This window comes from Tamandua tetradactyla, chromosome 13 (genome assembly GCF_023851605.1).
Source record: "Tamandua tetradactyla isolate mTamTet1 chromosome 13, mTamTet1.pri, whole genome shotgun sequence".
In the NCBI taxonomy this organism is placed as follows: Eukaryota; Metazoa; Chordata; class Mammalia; order Pilosa; family Myrmecophagidae; genus Tamandua; species Tamandua tetradactyla.
In genome coordinates, this window is record NC_135339.1 from 24,442,804 (window position 1) to 24,468,264 (window position 25,461).

General features: G+C 36.4%; 1 protein-coding gene across 4 annotated transcripts in view; it reads left to right on the forward strand.

The window, feature by feature from the left end:
* The window catches only part of MICU1 (mitochondrial calcium uptake 1), a 284,544-nt gene that overhangs the window by 60,154 nt on the left and 198,929 nt on the right, over positions 1-25,461 (forward strand). For all 4 annotated transcript variants that reach the window (XM_077124976.1, XM_077124978.1, XM_077124977.1 and 1 more), the window contains one exon: positions 12,704-12,866. In XM_077124976.1, coding sequence (XP_076981091.1) covers positions 12,704-12,866 — 163 coding nt within the window. The remainder of the gene's footprint in view (positions 1-12,703; positions 12,867-25,461) is intronic.

Consider the following 25,461-nt stretch of genomic DNA (forward strand, 5'->3'; position numbering starts at 1 on the left):
ACATAAGTTAAAGTTTTAAAATACAAATTAGCATCTATTTTCACCACCTTGCAATATCGACATTCCTTTCTTCTTCCTCATGCAAAAACATATTTTAATTTGTACACTTAGCCACTATCAGTGTACATCTAGGCATTCCTAGTTTATACTATCTCAGTCTTTATCATCTATCTTTCCTTCTGATTTCGTTTGTGCCCCCAGCCCTCCTCCCACTATCATTCTCACATTCAGCTTCATTCAGTATACTGACATTATTGTATTGCATTAGATAGTATTGTGCTATCCATTTCTGAATTTTTGTAATCAGTCCTGTTGCGCAATCTGTATCCCGTCAGCTCCAATTACCCTATTTCTATCTCCTGATGGTCTCTGTTCTTAACTGAAATTCTCCAAGTTCATTCACTAATGTTAGTTCCTATCAGTGAGACCATACAGTATTTGTCCTTTTGTTTCTGGCTAATCTCACTCCGTGTAATGTTCTCAAGGTCCATCCATGTTGTTACATACTTCATAAATTTATTCTGTTTTATAGCTGCGTAATAGTCTGTCATTTGTCTATACCACAACTTGTTTAGCCACTTGTGTGTTGATGGATATTTTGGCTGTTTCCACCTCTTGGCAATTGTAAATAATGCTGCTATAAACATTGCTGTGCAAATGTCCATTTGTGTTCTTGCCTTCATGTCCCCTGAGTAGATACCTAGCAATGGTATTGCTGAATCATATGGCAATTCTATACTTAGCTTCCTGAGGAACCACCAAACTGCCTTCCACAGTGGTTGTACGATTTTACATTCCCATAAACAATGGATAAGTGTGCCTCTTTCTCCACAACCTCTAGTTACTTTTATTAGGTCTGCGACTTTGTTTTTGAAATAAAGTTGAGTAATAATTAAGTAAAAGATGAAAGCATTTGTTAAACACAAGATTTTGGCTTAGTTGCTTTATGAGTTTCACATCCCCTATTTCTTAGGTGAGATAATCATGACAAATTGATCTTTATACTATTGTTTTTTTTTTTATCTTCCACCTCCTATCATAGGTAACTGTCTGCCTTACAGGACAGTCTTTTTTCATTTTGGAATATTTTTACTATTAAAAGGTTTTCTTTATTTGGCAAAAATCTTGCCTGTATCTTTTACTCATGGGTCTAGTTCTATTCAGCATCATACAGAATTCCTGAAATTTTTAAAGAAATGTTTTATCATGAAATAAAACACAGATACAGAGAAATCGAGATATAGAAAGCTTAATGGATTATATGGAAACACCCTTGGTAATCTGAATCTCCTCCCTCCCCCCCCCAAAAAACCATAAAACTGATTTTTATAATAATCATCTTCTTTCATAGAAATTATCTCCTTTCATTTTTATATAATTTTGCCACAAAAAGAATCCTTGGATGCTGTTGTTTAATCTTGCCCATTTTTTTTTGATGACATGTCTTTAAGCTTCTTTTAATCTCTAGGTTTTGCCTCCATCACTTTGTTTTCCTTACAGTTTATTTGTCTAAAACCCAGGCCATTTAATCTTTAGAGTTTCCCACAGACTGTGTTTTACTGATGCATATGCTCAGTACAGTTCAGCATGTTCCTCTGTTCTTTGTATTTCCTACAAATTGTCAGCTAGATCCTGAAACTCTGTCAGACTCAGGTTTGATAACCTTTGGCAAGAGTATAGATGATTTGTATTATTTTTTCCATGAGGCACCTATGTCTAGTTGCCTTTCTTTGTATGATACTAGCAGCAATGAATGTTTAGTGCATAGATCTGTTAATTCAGGTTGCAGAATGGTAATATTCTAATTTTATCATATTGTTTTCATTTATTTATTAGAATACCTTATAAAGAAACACTTCCCCTCAGCTACTATTCGGCTATTCTTTGTACAGTTCATTTAGAAAAAATAATGTCTGAATTTTGATACAACTATAGTCTTATCAAAGGCAGCTATCTCAACATAATCATGTTTAATAAAACTATCTTAACATCAGGATGCCCAAGAAAGTTTTGTTAAGTAAATATTTGAATGATCTATCATGATTCCCTTCTGAGTAAATCTTTTTTTTTCTGTGCTATATATCCTCAAATTTTTCCCAGTTTTCTGTGTATCTTAGCTTTCAAATCTTTGTTACCTTGGTTGCTGTATTCTTGACCCTTTAACACTTTGTAAGTGTTCCTTTCAAATAAACCTCTAAAATGAGGCCACTTCATATCAATTGATATGGAATAATCTCCAGGGTACATCTATACTATAGATACACATTTTGATATATATCTATATATAGATATAGATATAGATATCTATAGTATAGATACCTATAGTATTTCTATACTAGATTATACCAGCATGGTAGTGCCATTAAGGCTGTTGCTTGTCTTGATCTTTTGTTTCAAACTTAAATTTTATAGCCATGTAAAGCCATGGTTATAGTAATGATATAGTAAAATGCACATATAATGGCTCAAATTGTGACCAAATTAATAATAATTCAGCAGCATGACTCAGTGACTCTCATAATAATCAAGGAATCTGATTTTCAGTCTTAAAAGTACTGACTTACCTATTTTTTTCTTGGATACAACTGACTTTCTTTTTAGTTCATAGTAGTTATGGTTTATACCTTAAAGGTTCTAAACTATATATTTTGTTGTTGTTCAGAGGAAGAGCAAGTATGCAGATGGCTTAAAGAAAGGTATTCTCCTGTAGCCAGTATTATCCAGCAGATAGTTCTAGTCTTATATAGAAGAATATCTTGAATTTAAAGCTTGTAGCTAAGACACAAGGTTGCTAAGGGGTTGAAGAGTGTTTACTACCTGCCAAATCTTTTGATGAAATCTCCTCTGAAATCAGGATTCAAATTACAATGCAAACTAGCATTGAAAAGATTATTCATTGTACATGCATAGTTACAAATTGCATTCCATTCTCACTTGCTAAAAGCACATCTGGTGGTGAGAGTGAGACCATTGATAAACACCTGTTGCCGATGACTTAAAAGTGACCATCTAGCTAGATCTGACAGTTATAATGATATCTTTGTTAATGTGGCAGATTAAAAACTTTGATAATCTTTTTTTATGTTTTAGTGAATTGCTTCACAGACATTGATAGGTTTTAGGTTTCATTAACTTGACCTGTTTCTGTTTACAATTTTCAATGAATTATTTATAAGACTCTTTATTTGGGAATGTCTCAACATAAAAAAATTCAGTATGAATGAAATCTTTTTCTCCAAAATAACATTTAGTTGTATCTTGTATATTCCATGCACATAATGGCGGCTTGGATGCCAGATAAAGGAATGAGATTTTCTATTAACCTGACAAAGTTTTAATTAAATGTGTACCATTTTTGCTTTTGCTGCTTGTTCTAGTTTGCTAGCTGCCGAAATGCAACACACCAGAGATGGATTGGCTTTTAATAAATGGGGATTTATTTTATTGGTTCTTCAGAGGAAAGGCAGCTAACTTTCCACTGAGGTTCTTTCTTACGTGGAAGGCACACGATGGTCTCTGCTGGTCTTCTCTCCAGGCCCCTGGGTTCCAACAACTTTCCCCGGGGTGATTTCTTTCTCCATTTCCAAAGGCCTGGGCTGAGCTGCAAGTGCTGAGATGAGGAATGCCAAGCTGCTAGCAGTGCTACCTTGCAATCTCCCATTTAAGCACCAGCCAATTAAGTCAGACGTCACTCATTGCAGCAGACATGCCTCCTAGCTGACTGCAGATGTAATTGGCAACAGATGAGGTTCACGCACCATTGGCTTATGTCCTCAGCAACAAGACTAGGTATGCTCACCTGGCCAAGTTGACAACTGAATCTAACTAACACACTGCTGTTCAAATATTTGCTAGTGTACTTTTCAACGCTACTTTTTAAAAAATTTGCTGTATGTAGAGGATCTCTGCAGTTTTCTAAATTTGATAATGTAAGGTAAAAGTTTTAGTGCTTCCCACCTGTTTTCATGATATGTGGTTTTATTTTTCATGCTGGTGTTTAATATGCTTTGTCTTTGAAGGACTACTGGCTATTCAGATAAATGAAATTGCATCTGTTTTGCTTTAGGATTTGGAAAGTTGCATAGACATAAGAACTATAAAGTCCCATTTAGAACTTGCTATTTAACGACCTGTAGGTTACAATATATATGGCTTTGCATCTGTCATAAGACCTTTTGAGGATTCTCTTATGGCATTTTTCAATTTTGCTGGCTTCGGTGATTTGAGAAATTGGAAAGCTCTTCAAAAAATTTTAAACTAAAGTTACATGAACATTGCCTTGAACGTGGCATATTGCAGAAAAGAGTCAACAACATTTGAAATTCAAATTTATTTTTATCAATTTTTTATTGTATAATATAATATATATACAAAGCAAAGAAAGAAAAAAGTAATAATTTTCAAAGCACATTTTAACAAGTAGTTGCAGAATAGATCCCAGAGTTTGACGTGGGCTACCATTCTGTCATCTCAGATTTTTTTCCTTCTAGCTGCTCCAAAACACTAGAGGCTAGAAGGAACTTTAATATAGTGGTTCAGCAGCCATACTTGTTTGTCAAATCCCATTTTCTCTGTTATACTGTCTCCTTCTCCTTTAATCTTTCTCCCAATCTATAGGGATCTTTGGAGAATGCCCGTTCTGACTTTTTCATGTTGAGAAGGGGTGCCTACACTACAGAATCGGGAGATGTAATGAATTGATAATCCTGAAGAGAGACTGGTCCCTCTGGGTTTCAGGATTTTTCTGACCTAGGATCCCTCTGGAAATTATATATTCCAGGAAGACAAACCTAGTGCGTGAAATCTTTCGAGCCCTGGTTGTTCTTAATAGTCAACAGGAGTGATGTTGATTGGGATGTAGCAAACCATGGCAATTAACACTGTCTAACCAAATCTTGTATAACAGCAGCTTCTAGAACAACCTCTTGACTCCATTTTCACCCCTGAATGGCTTGTACCAAATAGAGATAGAGGGGAGGGCAGCAATTTTCCTTGCAGGGTTTGGTTTAGAGAGAATGAGACCACATGTGAGCAGTAGTCAGGCTTCCTGGAAGCAGTTCTTTTATTTATTTATTTTTTACATGGGCAGGCACCAGGAATCGAACCTGTGTCCTTTGGTGTGGCAGGCAAGCGTTCTTGCCGCTTAGCCACTGTGGCCCTGGAAGCAATTCTTAAACCTCCTTATGGGTATTCTTAGCTTCTCCCCTACAGAAATAAGTTTCATAAAAGCAAGGCTCAAAATCCAGGGCTTGGTCTATTTTCTTGGTGTCCCCAGTGGTTGAGCAGGTACCTGTGATTTCCCAGATGAGAAAGTTTAATAGTTCCATAGATATTTTTACCCCTTCAGATCCTCAAGGGACTCTCCCAGTACTTTTTATCTATTTATTTTTATTTTAACATTTTACTTTGAAATACTTTCAAACTTATAGTACAATTACAAAAATAATACAAACCCCATACAGAGAACTCCAACATACCCCTGTCACCCCAGAAATCCAGATCCACCAATTTTAACATTTTGCCACATTGGCCATATCATTCTATATCTGTGTGTTTATCTGTCTTATCTATTTATGGGTCCTTTTTCTGAACACTTTAGGATAGGTTATATATATCATGTCCTTGAACACTTATATACTACTCTTCAGAAAAATGTCTGTTCATATTCTCTGCCCATTTTTTAGTCATAAATAATATGCTTTTTTAAAACATTTTTTAATTGGGAAATTTAACATATACAAAAAAGCAATAACTTTCCATTTTAACAAATAGTTATAGAAAAAATTTTAAAGTTTGGTATGGGTTACAGTTCTAAGATTTTTTTTTTTCTCTTCTAGCTGCTCCAAGACACTGGAGACCAAAAGAAATATCAATATAATGATTCAGCAAATCCTATCTTCTCTGTTATAAAATATATATGAAAAATAACATATACAAGTATAAAAATAAATTTCAAAGTACATTGCAACAACTAGTTGTAGAATTGATTTCACAGTTTGGTATGGATTATAATTCCACAGTTTTAGGTTTTTACTTCTAGCTGCTCTAAGATACTGGAAACTAAAAGAAATATCAATTTAATAATTCAGCAGTCATACTCATTTGTTAAACCCTATCTTTTCTGTTTAACTCCACCATCACCTTTGATCTTTCTCCCACTCTTTAAGGGTATTTGGGCTATGCTCATGATAACTTTTTCATGTTGGAAGGACCTGACAATAATATGGGATGGGAGGTGGAACTAGTTGATTTTCTAAAAAGACTGGCCCCTCTGCATTTCAGGACTTATCTAGTCCAGGGACCCACCTGGAGGTTGTAGGTTTCTGGAAAGTTACCCTAGTGCCTGGAACCTTTGTAGAATCTTTTATAATGCCCTAGGTATTCTTTAGGATTGGCAGGAATGGTTTTTGGTTGGTGTTTGGCAAACTAGGATAGGTATCAATGTCTAACTGAAGCTTGCATAATAGTGACCTCCAGAGTAGCCTCTTGACTCTATTTGAAGTCTCTCAACCATCAATACCTTATTTGTTGCACTTCTTTTCCCCCTTGTGGTCAGGATGGCATTGTTGATCCCACAGTGCTGGGGCCATGCTCATCCCTTGGAGTCATCTCCTATGCTGCCAGGGTGACTTTTACCCCAGGATGTCATGTCTCACATTGGGTGGGGAGGCAGTGAGTTTACTTGGAGAGCTTGGCTTAGAGAGAGAGAGAGGCCACAGCTGAGCAACAAAAGAAGTCCTCCAGATGTGACTTTAGGCATGCCTAATGGTAGGTTAAGCTTATCTGCTACATCCTTAAGTTTCATAAGAGCAAGCCTCAAGATCAAGGGCTTGGCCTATTGATTTGGGTGTCCCTGATGTTTGACACAGTATCCGGGGTTTCCACAGTGATAAAGTTTAATAGTTCCGTATTTTTTCTTCAAGGGCTTTGCCAATACTTTTTGATTATCTGCTTAATATACTCTGGGATGTATCCAGGCATTATATTAGGCTATACAGGATAAAAATCTCTCCTTCTTATTCTGCCTGCCCATTCTATAACTGGGTTGCTTTTTCTTTTGTTTTTGAGCTGTATATTTTCTTTATATATACAGAATATCAAGCTTTTATCTGATATGTGATTTCCAAATATTTTCTCTCACTGAATTGGCTGCTTCTTCACCTTTTAACAAAGTCTTTTGAGGCACAGAAGCTCTTGATCTTAAGGAGTTTCCATTTGTCTTTTTTTCTTTTGCTGCTTGTGCTTTTGGTGTAAAGTTTAAGAAGCTGCCTCCTATTACTAGATCTTGAGGATGTTTCCCTGCATTTTCTTCATTTTATGGTACTGTCTCTTACATAGGTCTTTAACCCATTTTGAATTAATTTTTGTATAGGGCATAAGATAAGAGTCCCCTTTCTTTCTTTTGGCTCTTGATACCCAATTCTCTTATGCCTGTTTATTTGAAAGACTATTCTGTCCCAGTTCATTGAATTTTGGGGTCTTATCGAACTTCAAGTGACCATAAATTTGGTGGTCTATCTCTGCAGTCTTGACTTTGTTCCACTGATTGTTACTTGTATCTTTGTGACAATACCATGGTGTTTTGACTACTGTGGCTTTATAGTAAGCTTTAAAGTCAGGACCTGATAGTCATCCCACTTCACTTTTCTTTTTTAGATTATCTTTAGCTATTCGGAGTCTCTTTCCCTTCCATATAAATTTGATAACCAGCTTTTCCAAGTTGTTAAAAAATGGATTTTGATTGGTATTGCATTGAAACTGTAGATCAATTTGAGTAGAATTGATATCTTAACAACATTCAACCTTCCTATCCATGAGCGTGGAATGTCTTGCCATCTGTTTAGGTCATTTTTTAGGCAAATTTTGGTAATTAGGCTTATTCCTAGATCCTGATTCTTCTGGTTGCTATTTTGAATGGAATTTTTTTTCTTAATTGTTGCCTCAGATAAGTCATTTCTTGTGTTTAGAGTTTAACACTAACAGTACTGATTTTTGTACATTAATCTTGTATCCTGCCACTTTGCTGAATTTATTAGCTTAGGTTGCTTTGCTGTACGTTTTTCAGGGCTTTCTAAGTATAGGAGCATGTCATTTCCAAATAATGAAAGTTTTACTTCTTCCTTTCCTATTTAGATGCCTTTTATTTCTTTCTCCTGTCTAATTGCTCCAGCTAGAGCTTCTAATCCAATGTTGAATAATAGTGATGACAATGAACATTCTTGTCTCATTCCCAGTCTTAGGGGGAATGCTTTCAGTTTTTCACCATTGAGTATGATGCTGGCTATGGGTTTTCCATATATGCCCTTTATGATATTGAGAAAGTTTTCTTTGACTCCTAACTTTTGAAGTGTTTTTATCAGGAAAGGATGTTGTATTTTGTCGAATGCTTTTTCATCATCAATCAGTATGATCATGTGATTTTTCCCTTTCTGTTTGTTAATGTGCTGTATTACGTTGATTGGTTTTCCTATGTTGGACCACCTTTGCATTCCTGGTATAAATCGAACTTAGTGATGATGTATAATTCTTTTAATGTATTGTTGGATTCATTTTGCTAGTGTATGTTTAAGAATTTAGCAGCTGTGTTCATTAGTTCATTGATCTGTAGTTTCCTTTCTTATAGCATCTTTATCCAATTTTGGTATTAGAGTGATGTTAACGTCATAAAACGAGTTAAGTAGCATTCCTTTTTCCTCAGTGTTTTAGAAGAATTTGAGCAGTATTGGTTTTAATTCTTTTTGGAATGTTTGATAAAATTCACCCATGAAGCCGTCTGGTCCTGGGCTTTTCTTTTTGGGAAGATTTTTGGTAACTGATTGAATCTCTCTACTTGTAATTGGTTTCTTGAGATCTTCTGTTTCTTTTCGAGTCAGTATAAGTAATTCACGTGTTTCCAGGAATTTGTTCATTTCATGTATGATATCTAGTTTGGTGGCAAGTAGTTGTTCATAATATTATCTTATGATTTTTAAAATTTCTTCATGATCTGTGGTAATGAGACCTATCTCATTTCTGATTTTATTTATTTGCATCATTTCTCTTTTTTTCTTTGTTAGTCTAGCTAGGGGTCCATCAATTTTTTTGATTTTCCTCAAAGAACCAACTTTTGATGGTGTTGATTCTTTCTATTATTTTATTGTTCTGCAGTTTGTTTCTGTTTTAATCTTTGTTATTTCTTTTCTCTTATTTACTTTGGGGTTAGTTTGCTACTCTTTCTCTGAATTTTCCAGGTAAGCAGTTGAATCCTCAAATTTTGTTAGTTCTTGTTTTTTAATATAGATATTTAGAGCAATAAATTTCCCTCTTGACATTGTCTTTGCTGCGTCCTGTAAGTTTTGATATGTTGTATTCTCATCACCATTTGTCTCTAGATATTCACCTATTTCTCTACCAAGTTCTTCCCTGAACCACTGATTATTTAAGAGTGTTTTGTTTACTCTCCATATATTTGTGAAAGCTCTGGTTCTTTGGTAACTGTTAATTTCCAGCTTTGTTCCATTGTGACCAGACAAAATGCTTTGGATCATTTCAATCTTTTTAAATTTATAAAGACTCTGTGTGTCCCAGCATATCATCTATCCTGGATCATATGTGTGTTAGAGAAGTATGTATATTCTGGTGTTTTAGGTTGTAATGATCTATATATGTCTTTTAGGTGTAATTCATTTGTTTTATGTTCTCTGTTTCCTTGTTGGTCCTGTCTGGTTGTTCTGTTTCTAATGGAGAGTAGTGTATTGAAGTCTCCCACTATTCCTGTTGATATGTCTAAAGCTCCCTTCGGCTCTTCCAGTGTTTTGCCTCATGTACTTTAGAGCTCCTTGATTGGGAGCATATACCTTTATGATTGCTATTTCCTCTTGGTGAATCTTCCCTTTTATTAATATGGAGTATCCTTCTTTTTCTATTATTATGTCTTTTCATTTAAAATCTATTTTGTCTGATATTAATATTGCTACTCCTGCTTTGTTTTGGTTACAACTTGTGTGGAACATTTGTTTCCATCTTTTAACTTTCAAGCTAATTGTGTCCTTGAGTCTAAGATGTGTCTCTTATAAACAGCATATAGATGGATTATGTTTTTTAATCCATTCTCCCAGTCTGTACCTTTTAATTGATGTGTTTAATCCATTAACATTCAAAGTAATTACTGTAAAAGCAGTTCTTGACTCTACCATCTTATCCTGTAGTTTTTATTTGTCGAATCTGTATATTCTTTTCCTTCTCTTTTTATCCTTTAAACTACTGTTAACTCGTATTCTTCAATTCTCTGCTTTCCTCCAGATCTACCTCTCCCGTCCTTTTTTTCAGCTGACAGGCCTCCCTTTAGTATTTCTTGTAGGTCAGGTCTCTTGTTGACTAGTTCCCTCAATTTTTGTTTGTTTTTGAAGATTTTAATCTCTCCCTCAATTTTAAAGGATAACTTGGATGAAGAATGCTTGGCTGAAGGTGCTTCTTGTTCAGAATCTTAAATATGTCATACCACCTGCCTTCTTGCTTCCATGGTACCTGTTGAGTAGCCTTAAGTCATTCTTATGTATTTTCCCTTTTATGTAGTAGATTGCTTTTCTTGTGTTACTTTCAGGACTTTCTCCTTCTCTTCAACATTTGACAGTTTGATTAGTATGTGTCTTGGAGCATGCCTATTTGGATTTATTCTATTTGGAGTTCATTGGTCCTCTTTGATTTGCATACTTATGTCTTTTATAAGGGTCAGGAAGTTTTTCCTTATTATGTATTCAACTAACTTTCTCAGTCCTTTACTCTTCTCTTCTTCTTGTACACCAATGATGGTTGTATTTGTGCGCCTCTTATTGTCCATCATTTCTCTAAGAGCCAGTTGCATTTCTTCCATCTTTCTTGTCATTTTTTCTTCCATGTGCTCTAGTTCAATTGTTCTGTCTTCTAGCTCACTTATTCTTCCTTCTGTTTCTTTAAATATGCTATCATGTATCTCTTGTATATTTCTGATTTGTTCTACTCTATCTTTTATTTCTGTGAGATCTGCCCTTTTTGTTTATTTGTCCAAAATTATTCTTTATGCTCTTCTAGTATCTTCCTAATGTCTATAAATACTCTTGAATAGTTCCACATTCTATGTCCCCTCTGAAGTTTTGATTTTATCATTTGGCTGGGCCATTTCTTGGATCTTAATGGACTTTATGATTTTCTGTTGTGTTTAAGGCATTTGGTTATCTTAATAAGGTTATGTTGCAGAATGGTTTCCTTTGCTGTTCTAAAGTTTTGTATTTACTAGGTTTTATGTTGAGGTTTTCCTTTTACACTTGGTTTGTAAGTAATTTCCCAACAAACCAAGGTCTGGAGTTCATGTAGAGGTGTAATTTTTGTTGATGGTCTATTAAAAACTAGGCTGAGGTACACAGGTACTTTAGTGGCCGAATGCCCCCCCACCATGCGGGAGACCCAGGTTTGACTCCTGACCCCATGCACCCCCCAAAAAAATTTAAGTTAATAAAAATATGAAAAAAATACCAACAACCACAAAACACACTTCACCAGTATTAGGTCCCAGTGTCAGAGGAAGACATGCCAAGATATATTGAAGATAAACTCAGCCTAGTGTCCACAGAAGGGAAAAAATTAAAATTAAAGAAAAAGTAAATAAATGCAATAAAATAAAATATAATTTAAAAATTAAAAATAATAAATAAAAAGAAGTCAATAATTTTAAATATATAAAATATATATAAGTAAAAAATAAAAAATAGCAATACTACTACTATTAAAGAATACATACATAGAAAAGATATATTGAGGGGTAAAAGAGAAAAAAGACAAAAGAATAAAGAGAATTAAAGACCTAGGGAGAAGGTGGGCCACAGTGTCTTAGCAGGCAGCATTCTTGCCTGCCATTCTGGAGACCCAGGTTTGATTCCCAGTGTCTGCCCATATTTAAAAAAAAAAAACTATGGAGATATGGAGTTGGCTTGCCTGCACTTACTGTATCCCTCCAGTAGGCAGCACTCCTGAGGCATCTCCTCTCTGCTGGGGAGGTGGCGTGTACAGCAGGAGACTACTCTGGCCACGGCAGCTGTATGGCTAGGCCCGTCATCTGGGTCACGGGACCCAACCAGCACCTGGGGTCAGGGGGAAGCAGCCGACCCACAGTACTACGCCCAATGGGACAGCTATTCGCTGTCCCCAGTAATGACCACACCCAGCACCTGAGGGCGCATCTTCATGCGGAGAACTGGCAGGCCTCTGCAATCCCTGTGAGTGTTGCTGGCTGTGGATCTGAACCAGGAGGCCTTCCCACCCAGCAGCTGGGGCAAGCTGGAGAAGGGAGGTCAGCCCCACCTGAACTGCACTTTCCTGTGTGCCACCACTGGCCCCTGCTGGGGGTCTCTGCCAGTATGCCCCATCCCGCACTCCCTGTCCCATTCCCCTGCCTCACTCCTCCCCAAATCCCCCTGAACACCCTGCCCAATCATTCACCCTCTAGGATGGCAGTCCTAGTCATTCTCTCCCTGTCCCCTATATAGTCCCATGGGGCAAAGGTGGCTTCCATCTGCCCAGCTCTGACATCTTCCTGGAAGTCTCCTCAAGTTTTTTTTTTTAATATTTAAAAAATCCCATTAGAGAAAAAAAAATGATACAATAAAATTCTACAAAAAAATAAGATGGGAAATAAATGACAATGAGCATTGCTTTGATGTAGTAATACTCTCTGCATTTCCAATTTTAGGTGATGGAATATGAGAATAGGATTCGTGCCTACTCCACACCAGATAAAATCTTCCGCTATTTTGCCACCTTGAAAGTAATCAATGAGCCTGGTGAAACTGAAGTTTTTATGACTCCACAAGATTTCGTACGATCCATAACACCCAATGAAAAACAACCAGAGAGTAAGTTGCTTAGGTGAAAAATGAGCTTGTGATACTTATTTTGTTATATGCTCCTTTGTTTCTTTCCGTTGTTTTGCCTGCGTGTTATAGGTCCATACAATAAATATATTCACTGTGTAGCTATTGAATGCCAGGCATTATGTTAGGCCATAGACATAAAAGAACAGAGCCTGCAGTCCCAAACGACAATCCTCAGTCAGGTTAAGAGGTTGAAAAGATTGTGCCCCTCTGGCTCAGAATCAGTACATATAGCAAGAATGTTCCTGAAGACAATGCATTATAAAAGTGACTACTATCAAGTTATTCTTTATTGGGGAGGGTAGAAAAATTAACAGGTGATTTCAAGAATGTAATCATTTGTAAAAGAATATTATGCAGAAGGTGCTATGGCAATACAAAGAAGAAGTACTTAGATCAATTTAGATTAGAGAATGCTTTCTAGAGATTACATCTAAGTGTGAGTAAACATTAGACAAGCAAAGATTAATGGGAAAGATGTCCCATGTAGAAAAACAACCTGAATAAACAAGGTATGTGGAAAGAAAATAAAGAGCTTAATATTACAAATTAAGGGTAACAATTTAAGAATGTATATGTACAGAAGCAGGAAATTAAGAAGGAACCAGTTCTTTCAGGATGTATAGGGAACCCTTTCCAGAGGAAGTGGCATTTGAGTTGAGTTTTGAAAAATGAATAGTAGTGCACCAGATATAGGAGAGTGTGCTGATTTGAAACTATTATGTACCCCAGTAAAACCGTGTTCTTTTAATCCTAATACAATTTTGTGGGGGCAGACTTTTTGTTTGAGTGGCATTTTTTTTTATTAAGTTGTTTTCCATGGAGATGTGACCCACCAAGTTGTGGGTGGGACCTTTTGATTAGATGGTTTATGTGGAGTTGTATCTCTGCTCATTCAAGGTGGGTCTTAATCCACTTATTGGAGTCCTTTAAGGGGAACCATTTTAGAAAAAGCTCAGAGACAACACAGACAGAAATGTTTGGATTTGCAGAAAGAAAATACCCCTGGGAAAGCCAAGAGAGAAAGCTAGCAGGCATCACCATATGCCTTCCCATGTTATAGAGAAACACCAAACGCCATCAGCCTTTTGGTCAGTCAAGGCATCCTTCTCTGGATCCTTAGTTTGGACATTTTTATGGCCTTAGAGCTATAAACTTGTAACTTAATAAATCTCCTTTATAATAGCCAGCCCATTTCTGGTATATTGCATTCTGGCACCTTTAGCAAACTAAAACAGAAGGAAAAGGCATTAGGCAGAGTGAGTAAATTATATGGTCAAAGATACAGACGCATGAAATACCACAGTTTAAGCTTTGGGAACAAAACAGGCCATTTTCTAACCAGGGAGTCTATAATGTTTTCCCCACATTTATTAGCCTTTAAATATTTCTAGGAGAAATAAAAATTCTAGGTAGTACCATTAATTATTCTAAATGTATGAAATTTGCTGTATATTTAAAAATTTTTGGCTATGGAAATTTTCAGCGATAAAATAGAGAAAATAATATAATCAATCTATATGTAGCCACCGCTCAGCTTCAACAGTTATCAACAGATGGCCAGTCTTAGTTCATCTGTATATGTTCCTACCCCAGATTATTTAAAATCAGTCCAAGACATTATATTTTGATCTTTAAATATTTCTGTTTGTCTCACTGAAAGGACTTAAGAAAAGCATTTCCAGAATACCATGGTTACAGTTTTTTAAAACGTGTCATATCTTAATATTGGAGATCCAGTCACTGTTCACATTTCCCTGTGTAAAAATTGTTTTTTCAAATCAACCTCCAAACATGGCCACTCATTACATTTGTTTGAGGTGATTTTTTTTTAAAAAAAACACTTTTATTGAGAAATCTTCACACACATACAGTCCATACATGGTGTATACTCAGTGGCTTACAGTGTCATCATATAGTTGTGTGTTCATCACCATTTTTAGAACACTTACATCATTCCAGAAAAAGAAATTAAAAAAAAGAAAAGAGAAAACTCATATATCCCATACCCCTTACCTCTCCCTCTCATTGACCACTAGTATTTCAATCTGCCCAATTTATTTTACCCCTTATTCCCCTTATTATTTATTTAGTTTTTAATCTATATGTTTTTACTCATCTGTCCATACCCTGAATAAAAGGAGCATCAGATAGAAGGTTTTCACAATCATATAGTCACACTGTAAAAACTATATTGTTATACAGTTGTCTTCAAGCATCAAGGCTACTTGAATACAGCTCAGCAATTTCAGGTACTTCCCTCCAGTTACTCCAATACACCAAGACTAAAAAGGGATGTCTATATAATGCATAAGAATAACATCCAGGGTAACAATCTCTTGACTCTGAAATCCCTCAGCCCCTGAAACTTTATTTTGTCTCATTTCTCTCTTCCCCCTTTTGGTCCAGAAGTCTTTCTAAATCCCATAATGAGGGTCTCAGCTCATCCTGGGAGTTCTCTCCTGTGTTGCCAGGGAGATTTACACCCGTGGACGTGATGTCCCATGTTTTGGGGAGGGCAGTGAGTTCGCCTACCAAATTGGCTTAGAGAGAGAGGCCACATCTGAGCAATAAAAGAGGTTTTCTGGGGTTGACTCTTAGACATAATAATAGGTAGGCTTAGCTTATTCTTTGCAGGAATAAGTTTCATAGGGGCGAAACCCAGAATCAAGGGCTCAGCCTGTTGATTTGGTTGTCCCCACTGCTTGAGAGAATATCAGGAATTCCCCAAATGGGGAACTTGAATATTTCCTTCTTTCTCCCTAGTCCTCCAAGGAGACTTTGGAAGTACTTTTTTATTCACTACCCACATTACTCTGGGATATATTGGGTCATCATACTAACCTGGACAAATCAACAAGATCTTATTTCCTATTCAAGATTCCATGTACTTATGGTGTTCAACTAAGCTGACCATACAAATTAAATTAGGTAATGCACTACACAAAATATAAATTTTGGGGGAGGCGGGGATGAGGGTTATTCAGTGGTAGAATTCTCGCCTGCCATGTGGGAGACCGCGGGGTTTTCTTTGTTTTTTGTTTTGGTTTTTTTTATTTATTTACATACCAATGTACAAACACATTCTTACCATATGATCATTCTATTCTGCATATATAATCAGTAACTCACAATATCATCACATAGTTGTATATTCATCATCATGATCATTTCTTAGAACATTTGCATCAATTCAGAAAAAGAAATAAAAAACAGAAAAATATTCATACATACCGTATCCCTTACCCCTCCCTTTCATTGATCACTAGCATTTCAATCTACTAAATTTAACATTTGTTCCCCCATTATTTATTTATTTTTAATCCATATATTTTACTCATCTGTAGATAAAAGGAGCATCAGACACAAGGTTTTCACAATTACGCAGTCACATTGCGAAAGCTATATCATTATATAATCATCTTCAAAGAACGTGGCTACTGGAACACAGCTCTACATTTTCAGGCAGTTCCCTCCAGCCTCTCCATTACACCTTAACTAAAAAGGTGATATCTATATTATGCATAAGAATAACCTTCAGGATAACCTTTCGACTCTGTTTGGAATGTCTCAGCCATTGACACTTTATTTCATCTCATTTCTCTCTTCTCCCTTTTGGTCGAGAAGGTTTTCTCAATCCCTTGATGCTGAGTCCCAGCTTATTCTAGGATTTCTGTTCCACATTGCCAGGAAGGTCTACACCCCTGGGAGTCATGTCCCACATAGAGAGAGGGAGGGCAGTGAGTTTGCTTGTCATGTTGGCTGAGAGAGAGAGGCCACATCTGAGCAACAAAAAAGGTTCTCTTGGGGGTGACTCTTAGGCCTAATTTTAAGTAGGCTTAGCCTATCCTTTGCAGGGTTGAGTTTTATATGAACAAACCCCAAGATTGGAGGCTGAGCCTGTTGCTTTGGTTGTCCCCATTGCTTGTGAGAATATCAAGAATTCTCCACTTGGGGAAGTTGAATTTTTCCCCTTTGGGAGACCCGGGTTTGATTCCTGGCCCATGAACTTCCCAAACCAACAAAAACTAACAAACAAAAATTTCAGCAAAATGGAGCTGCAATAATGGGATACTTACATGGAAAAGGAATGAAATGTGACCCTGCCATACAGCATACAAAAAAAAAAAATTATGTATGTATGTATGTATAAATTTTAAACCAAATAAACATCTCTCCCTTTGGTCTCACACAGAAGTTGAAGTTTTAAGATATGGACAATATCATCCTTCACCCTGTATTCTGATATACCTTAATCTTATCCAGATCAGTTTTATTCATATGTCTAGTTGAAGTCTGATCCCTTTTTCACCTTTTTAAACAGTTCCTATATGGGGTAATGTTGACTTTCCTAGCCTCAGAGTTCTAACTCTGAGTCTCAGGTGTCACATAAATACCCAAAGTTTCTGGGAACAACCAGGGTATGTACAAACAGCTCATTATCTCAGAATTTAGAAACAACAGTTGCAACTTGTGAATATATGTGACTGCTGTAAGAGCTTACAATCTAGGACCCTTTACAGTAGGCCCCAACCTGATAACCCATCCTCTTGACTTCAGTCACCAGATTTGTATATTCTAGTTAGTACCCGTGAGTGAGGCATGATAATATTGTCTTTTAGTTTCTGACATTTCATTCAACATGCAGTCCTTTAGGTTCATTCTCCTAGTTGTGCGCCTCACAACTTCATTCCTTCTTGCGGCTACTCAATAGTCCCTTGTATGTATACACTAAGGTTTCCTCTATCTTCCCTCAGTCATTGTACCCTTAGGCCACCTCCATCCATTGCAAATTGTGAACACTGCCGCCATAAACACCAGTGTTCAAATGTCCATTTGTGTCCCCACATTCAGTTCTTCCAGGTATATGGGGAGCAACTGGGTGGCAGGATTTCATGGTAGGCTCACTCCCAGTCTCCTGTGAAACCACCACACTGACTGCCTTCTGGAGGGGCTGCTCCTCTCAGTTTCCCTACCAACAGTGAATAGGTACACATCTTTCTCTGGATTTTCTCTAGTACTTATTTCTCTCTGTTCATTTTTTAAATGGTTTTGTTTGCACATCATACAATCCAACTTATATAAATAGACGTGCCTTCACTGCTATAATCTGTGTGAAGACATTTCCTTTTCTTTCACAAAGAATCCATGCCCCTTCTGCATGCCCCCCACCTGTTGACATTTAGTTTTGGCATAATGCCTTTGTTACATTCAGTGGAAGCATGCTGCAATGTTACTGTTGACTATAGACCTTAGCTTGCATTAATTGTACTTTATCCTGCTTACCATCCATTTTCAACACCTTGATCATTGACATTCATTTGTTCTCCCTCATACCAAAACGTTTTTTATATTTGTACATGTAATCACCATCATTGACCACTCTAGGCATTCCTAAGTTATACTGTCTCAGTCTTTATCTCTGTATTTCCTTCTGGTTTCATTCGTGCCCCTAGCCCTTCTTTCTTAATCATACTCACACTCAGGTTCATTCAGTGTACTTATATTATTGTGCTACCATCAGGTAGTATTGTGCTTTTCATTTCTGAATTTTTACAATCAGTCCTTTTGCATAATCTGTATCCCTTCAGCACCAAATGCCCAATCTCTACATTATTTCTATCTTCTGATACCTGTGTTCTTTTTTTTTTTCCAATGTTCTAATGATACCTGTGTTCTTAACTTCAGTTCTCACAGTCTACTCATTAATGTTAGTTCTTAACCATATAGTATTTGTCTTTTTGTTTCCGGTTAATTTCACTCAGCATATTGTCCTCAAGGTTCATCCGCGTTGTTACATGCTTCATGACTTTATTCTGTACAGTTGCTTAATATTCCATCGTGTACAGTTGCTTAATATTCCATACATATATATACCGTAGCTTGTTTAGCCACTCCTCCATTGAAGGACATATGTACTGTTTCTGTCTCTTGGCAGTCGTAAATAATGTTTCTATAAACATTGGTGTGCAAATGTCCATTTGTTTCCTTGCCTTCAGTTCCTCTGAGTATATATCTAGTAGTGGGATTGCTGAATCATATGGCAGTTCTATAGTTAGCTTCCTGAGAAACTGCCAAACTACCTTCCAGGGGTGCTGGCCTGTGCTGCTTGTGAGATTTACAATCCTGTGTGGGATCTCAGCTGTTCTACCTGGTCCAGACTGGTGTACAGTATCTCTCCATTCACTGATATCCCCCCAGCAGTTCCATACAGTTCCTGTCAATTTGCTGGCTTCTTTCTGAGATGATTCTTAAATTTTTCTTAATCAAAATAGTTTTTCTCTTTTTATTTTTCTTGCCATTTATACATGATACATATTAGGTCTCACATCTCTTAGCTGACCTTTAGGCTCAGGTTATTGCTTTACCAATTAGCTGTGCAAAAATGGAGCCTGGCAGGACCAAACTTCAGCTACACTATGTATTTCTTGCTCTCTGCTTTGGGGCATCTCTCCTGCTACAGCATGGGACACCTGCAGGAACTCACTCAGCCATGTTGCACATGTACACATTTAGAGGTACAAAGTAGTTAACACCCTTTTTTGGGAATTGGTGGGTGGATTCTCCTGTATGGACAATTCTAAGGCACATATACATGGTTTCTCAGTGGGTCCCAAGGGGAATGGAACCCCAGTTGTCTATAGTGGTTACCAGATCAGTAAGATACTTTGAACTGGCTTTCCCTCCTTCTCTGTTTCACTTTTCCCAGTCCTCCTATATTGTTTCCCTGCTTCTTTGGAAACCTAAACTAGACACCATTTATTTTTGGTGAGAATGTAGGTGATTTGTATTATGCAATCTCCTACATACTAGATTTAACTGATTGTGTTCCTATGGTGTTATTTAACATGTTCCTTTATCTTTTTTAATTAGCCCATGTAAAAAATACATAGAAAGTAACTGAAAGGAAATATACCAAAAAGTTCACTCTCTGAATATTGAAAGTATAAGCAACTAGTATATTTTCTTTTGTGCATTTCTTTGTATTCTAATAGACTTCATATCCTTTAAGTGTTCTGCGTTTGAGACCTGTTATCAGATATCTGATACTTATATCTGATATTGCAGATATCTTCTCCCAATCTGTGGCCTATCTTTTTTACTTTGTTTATGGTAATTTCTAATTTGTTGAGGATGTCAATATTAGTATTTTCAAATGTGTCAGTCTTCTCCTTGATAATTTATGCTGCTTCCTTTAATAGCTTTAAGAGGTATAATTAACATAAAATAAACAGCACATATTTGATGAGTTTTGACATATGTATATGCCAGTGAAAAATCACCACAATAAAGATTTCAAATAATTACATTATCCCCAAAAGTTTCTTTATACCCCTTTGCATCTCTCCTTCCACTTTTTCCTGCTGTGCAATTCCCAGAGAACCATTAATCTGCTTTCTGTCTTCCATATCTTTGATGAGTTTCTATCTTTTTCTTTATCAGTTTTGAAGAGAAGGTTGTTGAAATGTCTACCTGTAATTATAGATTTGTCTGTTCATCCTTTCAGTTCTATCAGTTTTTGCTTCATGTATTCTGAAGCTCTCTTAATAGGCGCATGCACAATTAGGATTATCCTGTCGTCTTAGGTGAATTGACCCTTTAATCATTAGGTAATTAATTGATCCACTTTATTCCATTATATTTTCTCCTCTGAAGTCTACATTGTTTAAATCCACATTTCTTTAGATTGGTTGATTTTCATATCTTTTTCCCCTCCTGTTACTTTTAACTTCCCTATATCATTATATTTAAAGCAGATTTCTTTTTTCTTTCCTTTAAATATTTTTATTGATAAATCATCACACATATACATTCCTTACAGGGTGCATAATTAGTGGCTTACAGTATCATCACATAGTTGTGTATCCATCACCATGATCATTTTTTTGAACATTTGCATCACACCAGAAAAAGAAATAAGAAAAAAGAAAAAACTCATACGTGCCATATCCCTTACCCCTCCCTCTCATTGACCACTAGTCTTCCATCTACCCAATTTATTTTACCCTTTGTCCCCCTATTATTTATTTATTTTATCCATATTTTTTTACTCATCTGTCCATATCCTGCATAAAAGGAGCATCAGACACAAGGTTTTCACAATCATATAGTCAAACTGTAAAAGCTGTATCTCTATAATTTCTTCAAGAATCAAGCAACAGTCTCAGCTACTTCCCTCCAGCCACTCCAATACACCATAAACTAAAGGGAATATGTATATAATGCAGAAGAATAACCTCCAGGATAACCTCTCGACTCTTTTTGAAATCCCTCAGCCTCTGAAACTTTAGTTTCATTTCTCTCTTCCCCCTTTTGGTCAAGAAGGATTTCTCAATCTCTTGATGCTGGTCCCAGCTCATCCTGGGATTTCTATCCCATGTTTCCAGGGAGATTTTCTCCCTTTTTTTTTGTATCCTGTATGGTGGGGGTCACATTTCATCTTTTTTCCATGTTACTATCCCATTGTTGCAGCACCATTTGTTGAATTTTTAGGGGCAGGTGGTAGTGCATGGGCCAGGAATCGAACCCGGGTCTCCCGCATGGCAGGTGAGAATTCTACCACTGAACCACCCTTGCACCTCCAATGCCAGGGAGATTTACACCCCTGGGAGTCATGTCCTACATAAGAGAGAGGGCAATGAGTTCACTTGCCAATTGGCTCAGAGAGAGAGGCCACATCTGAGCAACAAAAGAGGTTCTCTGACGGTGACTCTTAGGCCTAATTTTGAGTAGGCTTAGCCTATCCTTTGCAGGAATAAGTTTCACAGGGGTGAAACTCAAGATCCAGGGCTCAACCTATAAATTTGATTGTCCCTACCTCTTGAGAGAATATCAGGAATTCTCCAAATGGGGAAGTTGAATATTTCCTCCTTTCTCCCCAATCACCCAAGGGTCTTTGCAAATACTTTTTTATTCACTGCCCAAATTACTCTGAGATAAATCGGGGCATCACACCAACCTGGACCAACCAACAAAACTCTTGCCTTATTCAAGATTCCATGTACTTATAGTGTTTAACTAAACTGACCATACAAGTTAAATTAGGAACTGCAACCCAGAATATAAATTTTGCACCAAATAAACATCCTCCCTTTAGTCTCACACAGAAGTTGAAGTTTTAAAATATGGACGATATCATCCTTTACCCTTTAATCTGATTTATCTTAGTCCTATTGTTAGAACAAATTGGGGTGGTTCGGTCCAACACTCATAACCATGCGGCAAGCTGAGTTTGAAAGGGGTTTATTGTAAAGGAGGGAGGGGGACAGATGACGGGGAAGAGGATGTGGGGGGAGGAAAGGGTAAAGGAGCACTTTCTTCAAGAGCCTGAGGAAAATGTCCACCTACGTTGTGATGTGTTTCTACCATGCATGGAAGGCGAGCATTCTACCACAGAACCACCCGTGCACCCTTTTTTCTTTTTTTTTTGCTCTGTTCATTTTAAAACTGTTTTATTCACACATCATACAATCCACCCTGAGTATATAGACATGACTTCACCACCATAATTTATATGAAGAGTATTCCTTTTCTTCCACAAGGAATCCATACTCCTTCCCAATGCCCTCCCCCTGTTGACATTTAGTTTTAGCATAATACCTTTGTTATATTCAGTGGACCTTCTGGTTACATGCATGCCCCCCGCCCAGCCCTTCTCTCTCAATTATACTCATATTCAGCTTCATTCAGCATTAAAGTAGATTTCAGATTTCATGTGGCAACATACGTAGTTGAATTTTACTTTTTTTCAATATAATAGTTTCTAACTTTCAACTTGTATATTTTGATGATTTATGTGAAATGAAATTATTGATGTTTTGGATTTAGATCTACCATTTTATTGTTTGTTTTCTATTTCTTTCTGCTGTTTATCTTCTTCTTTTCCTTCTTTTGAATTATTTGAATCTTTTCACATTGCAATTAAATAAATTTTTAAAAGAAAAGTTGTAGGTTTACAGAAAAATCTGTCTAAAAACATTTAGTTCCATGTACCCCCTCAAACACACCATTTGACCTCTTACTACATCTTTATTTTTTTATTAAAGATGTTGTAGGTTTACAGAAAAATCATGCAGAAAATACAGAATTCCCAATACTACCCCCCACACGGTTTTCCCTCTTATTAACACTTTGCATTAGTGTAGTTCCTTTGTTAACAATTGATGAAAGAATATTATTATAATTGTAATATTAACTATAGTTCATAGTTTATGTTATGGTTTGTTGATGGTGTTGTACAGTCCTATGTTGTTGCTTTAAAAGATTTTTTTATTCTAGTAGCATATATACTACCAAAAATTTCTCCCATCCACAATCAAATCTATAATTTGATTATAATTAATGTGGTGTTAATTACATTTACAATGTTGTGCCACCATTATCACCTCCATTACCAAAACTTTTCCGTCTCCCCAAACAGAAATTCTGTACCTCTTAAGCTTTAACTGCCTGTTCCCTGTCCCCATCCTAGCCCCTGGTAACCTGTATTCTAGATTCTGACTCTATGAATTTGCTTATTCTAATTATTTAATGTCCATGAGATCATACAGTTTTTGTCCTTTTGTGTCTGACTTATTTCACCCAGTATGATGTCTTTATGGTTCATCCATGATGGCGCATGTATTAGAACTTCATTCTTTTTTGACGACTGAATAATATTCCATTTATGTGTATAACATTTTGTTTATCCATTTGGCAGCTAATGGGCATTTCAGTTGCATCCATCTTTTGACAATTGTGAATAATAACACTGTGAACATTGTTGTGCAAATATCTATTTGAGATCCTGCTTTCAGTTCGCTTGGGAATATCCCCAGGAATAGGATGACTGGGAATTCTTAGCATTCTGATTAACCACCAAACTATTTTCCAAAGCTGTTGCACCATTTTACATTCCCATCAAAAATGTATGAGTGCTCCTATTTATCCACATCTGCCCTAACACGTCTTATTTTGTTTTCTTTTTAATAATACCCATCCTGATGGGTTTGAAGGGTATCTCATCATTTTGATCTGCATTTTCCTGATGAATAATGATGTTGAGCATCTTTTCATGTATTTTTTGCCCTTTTGTGTATCTTCTTTGGAAAAAAAATCTATTCAAGTCTTTTCCCATTTGTTAATTGGGTTGTTTGTGTTTTTGTCTTTAAGTTATAGGATTTCTTTATATACTCTGGATACTAAACCCTTACTGGATATATGGTTATCAAATGTTTTCTCCTGTCTGTAAGTTGACTTTTTACTTTTGTGATGAAGTCCTACAGTGCACAGGGTTTTAATTTTCATGAGGTCCCATTAATCTATTTTTTTATTTCGTGCTGGTGCTTTTGGTATAAGGTCTAAAAAGCATTGCCTAAAACAAGGTCCTAAGATGCTTCTTTGTTTTTTTCTAGTAATTTTAGTGTTCTGATTCTTATATTTAGGTCTTTGATCCATTTTGAGTTGATTTTTTAATAGGGTATGAGGGTAGGGGTCCACCTTCATTCTTTTAAATATGGATCTCTAATTTCTCCAGCATCATTTGTTGAAGAAACTATTCTTCCCCCATTGGGTGGACTTATGAAAAATCAATTGACCATAGATGTAAGGGTTGATTTCTGAAGTCTAAGTTCTATTTCATTGGTCTATATATCTCTCCTTGTGCTAATACCAGGTTGTTTTGATTGCTTTAGCTTTCTACTAAGTTTTTTTTTTTTTTAACTTTTTTATTGTATAGTATAACATATATACAAAGCAAAGAAATAAAAAGCAATAGTTTTCAAAACACTCTTCAACAGGTAGTTACAGGACAGATCCCAGAGTTTGTTGTGGGCTACCATATGTTCCTCTCATATTTTTCCTTATACTTGCTCCAGAATGTAGGAAGCTAGAGGGCTTAAATATTTTTTTATCATCACAATAGACTTTTTTCCTTCTTTTTTGTTTTTTGTGAAAAATAACATATATACAAAGAAGCTATAGATTTCAAAGCACAGTACCACAATTAGTTGCAGCACAGTACCACAATTAGTTGCAGAACATATTTCAGGGTTTGACGTGGGTTATAACTCCACAATTTTAGGTTTTTACTTCTATCTGCTCTAAATTACTGGAGACTAAAAGAGATATCGATTTAATGATTCAGCATTCATATTCATTTGTTAAATCCTGTCTTCTCTGTATAACTCCACTCTCATCTTTGATCTTTCCATCCCTTTCTTTAGGAGTGTTTGGGTTATGACCATTCTAACGTTTTCATATCGAAAGGTTCTGTCACTAATATGGGGTAGGAAGATGGAACTACCTGATGCTCTGGAGAAGCTGGGCTAGGTTTCAGGACTTATCTGGACCAGGGACCCATCTGAAGTTTATAAGTTACTCTAGTGCCTGGAACCCTTATGAAATCTTAATATATTGCCCTAGGTGCTCTTTAGGATTGGCTGGAATGGTCCTGGTTAGGGGTTAGCAGGTTATGATAGGTAGCAAGGTCTACCTGAAGCTTGTGTAAGAGCAGCCTCCAGAGTAGCCTCTTGACTCTATTTGAACTCTCTCTGCCACTGATACTTTATTAATTATACTTCTTTTCCCCTTTTGGTCA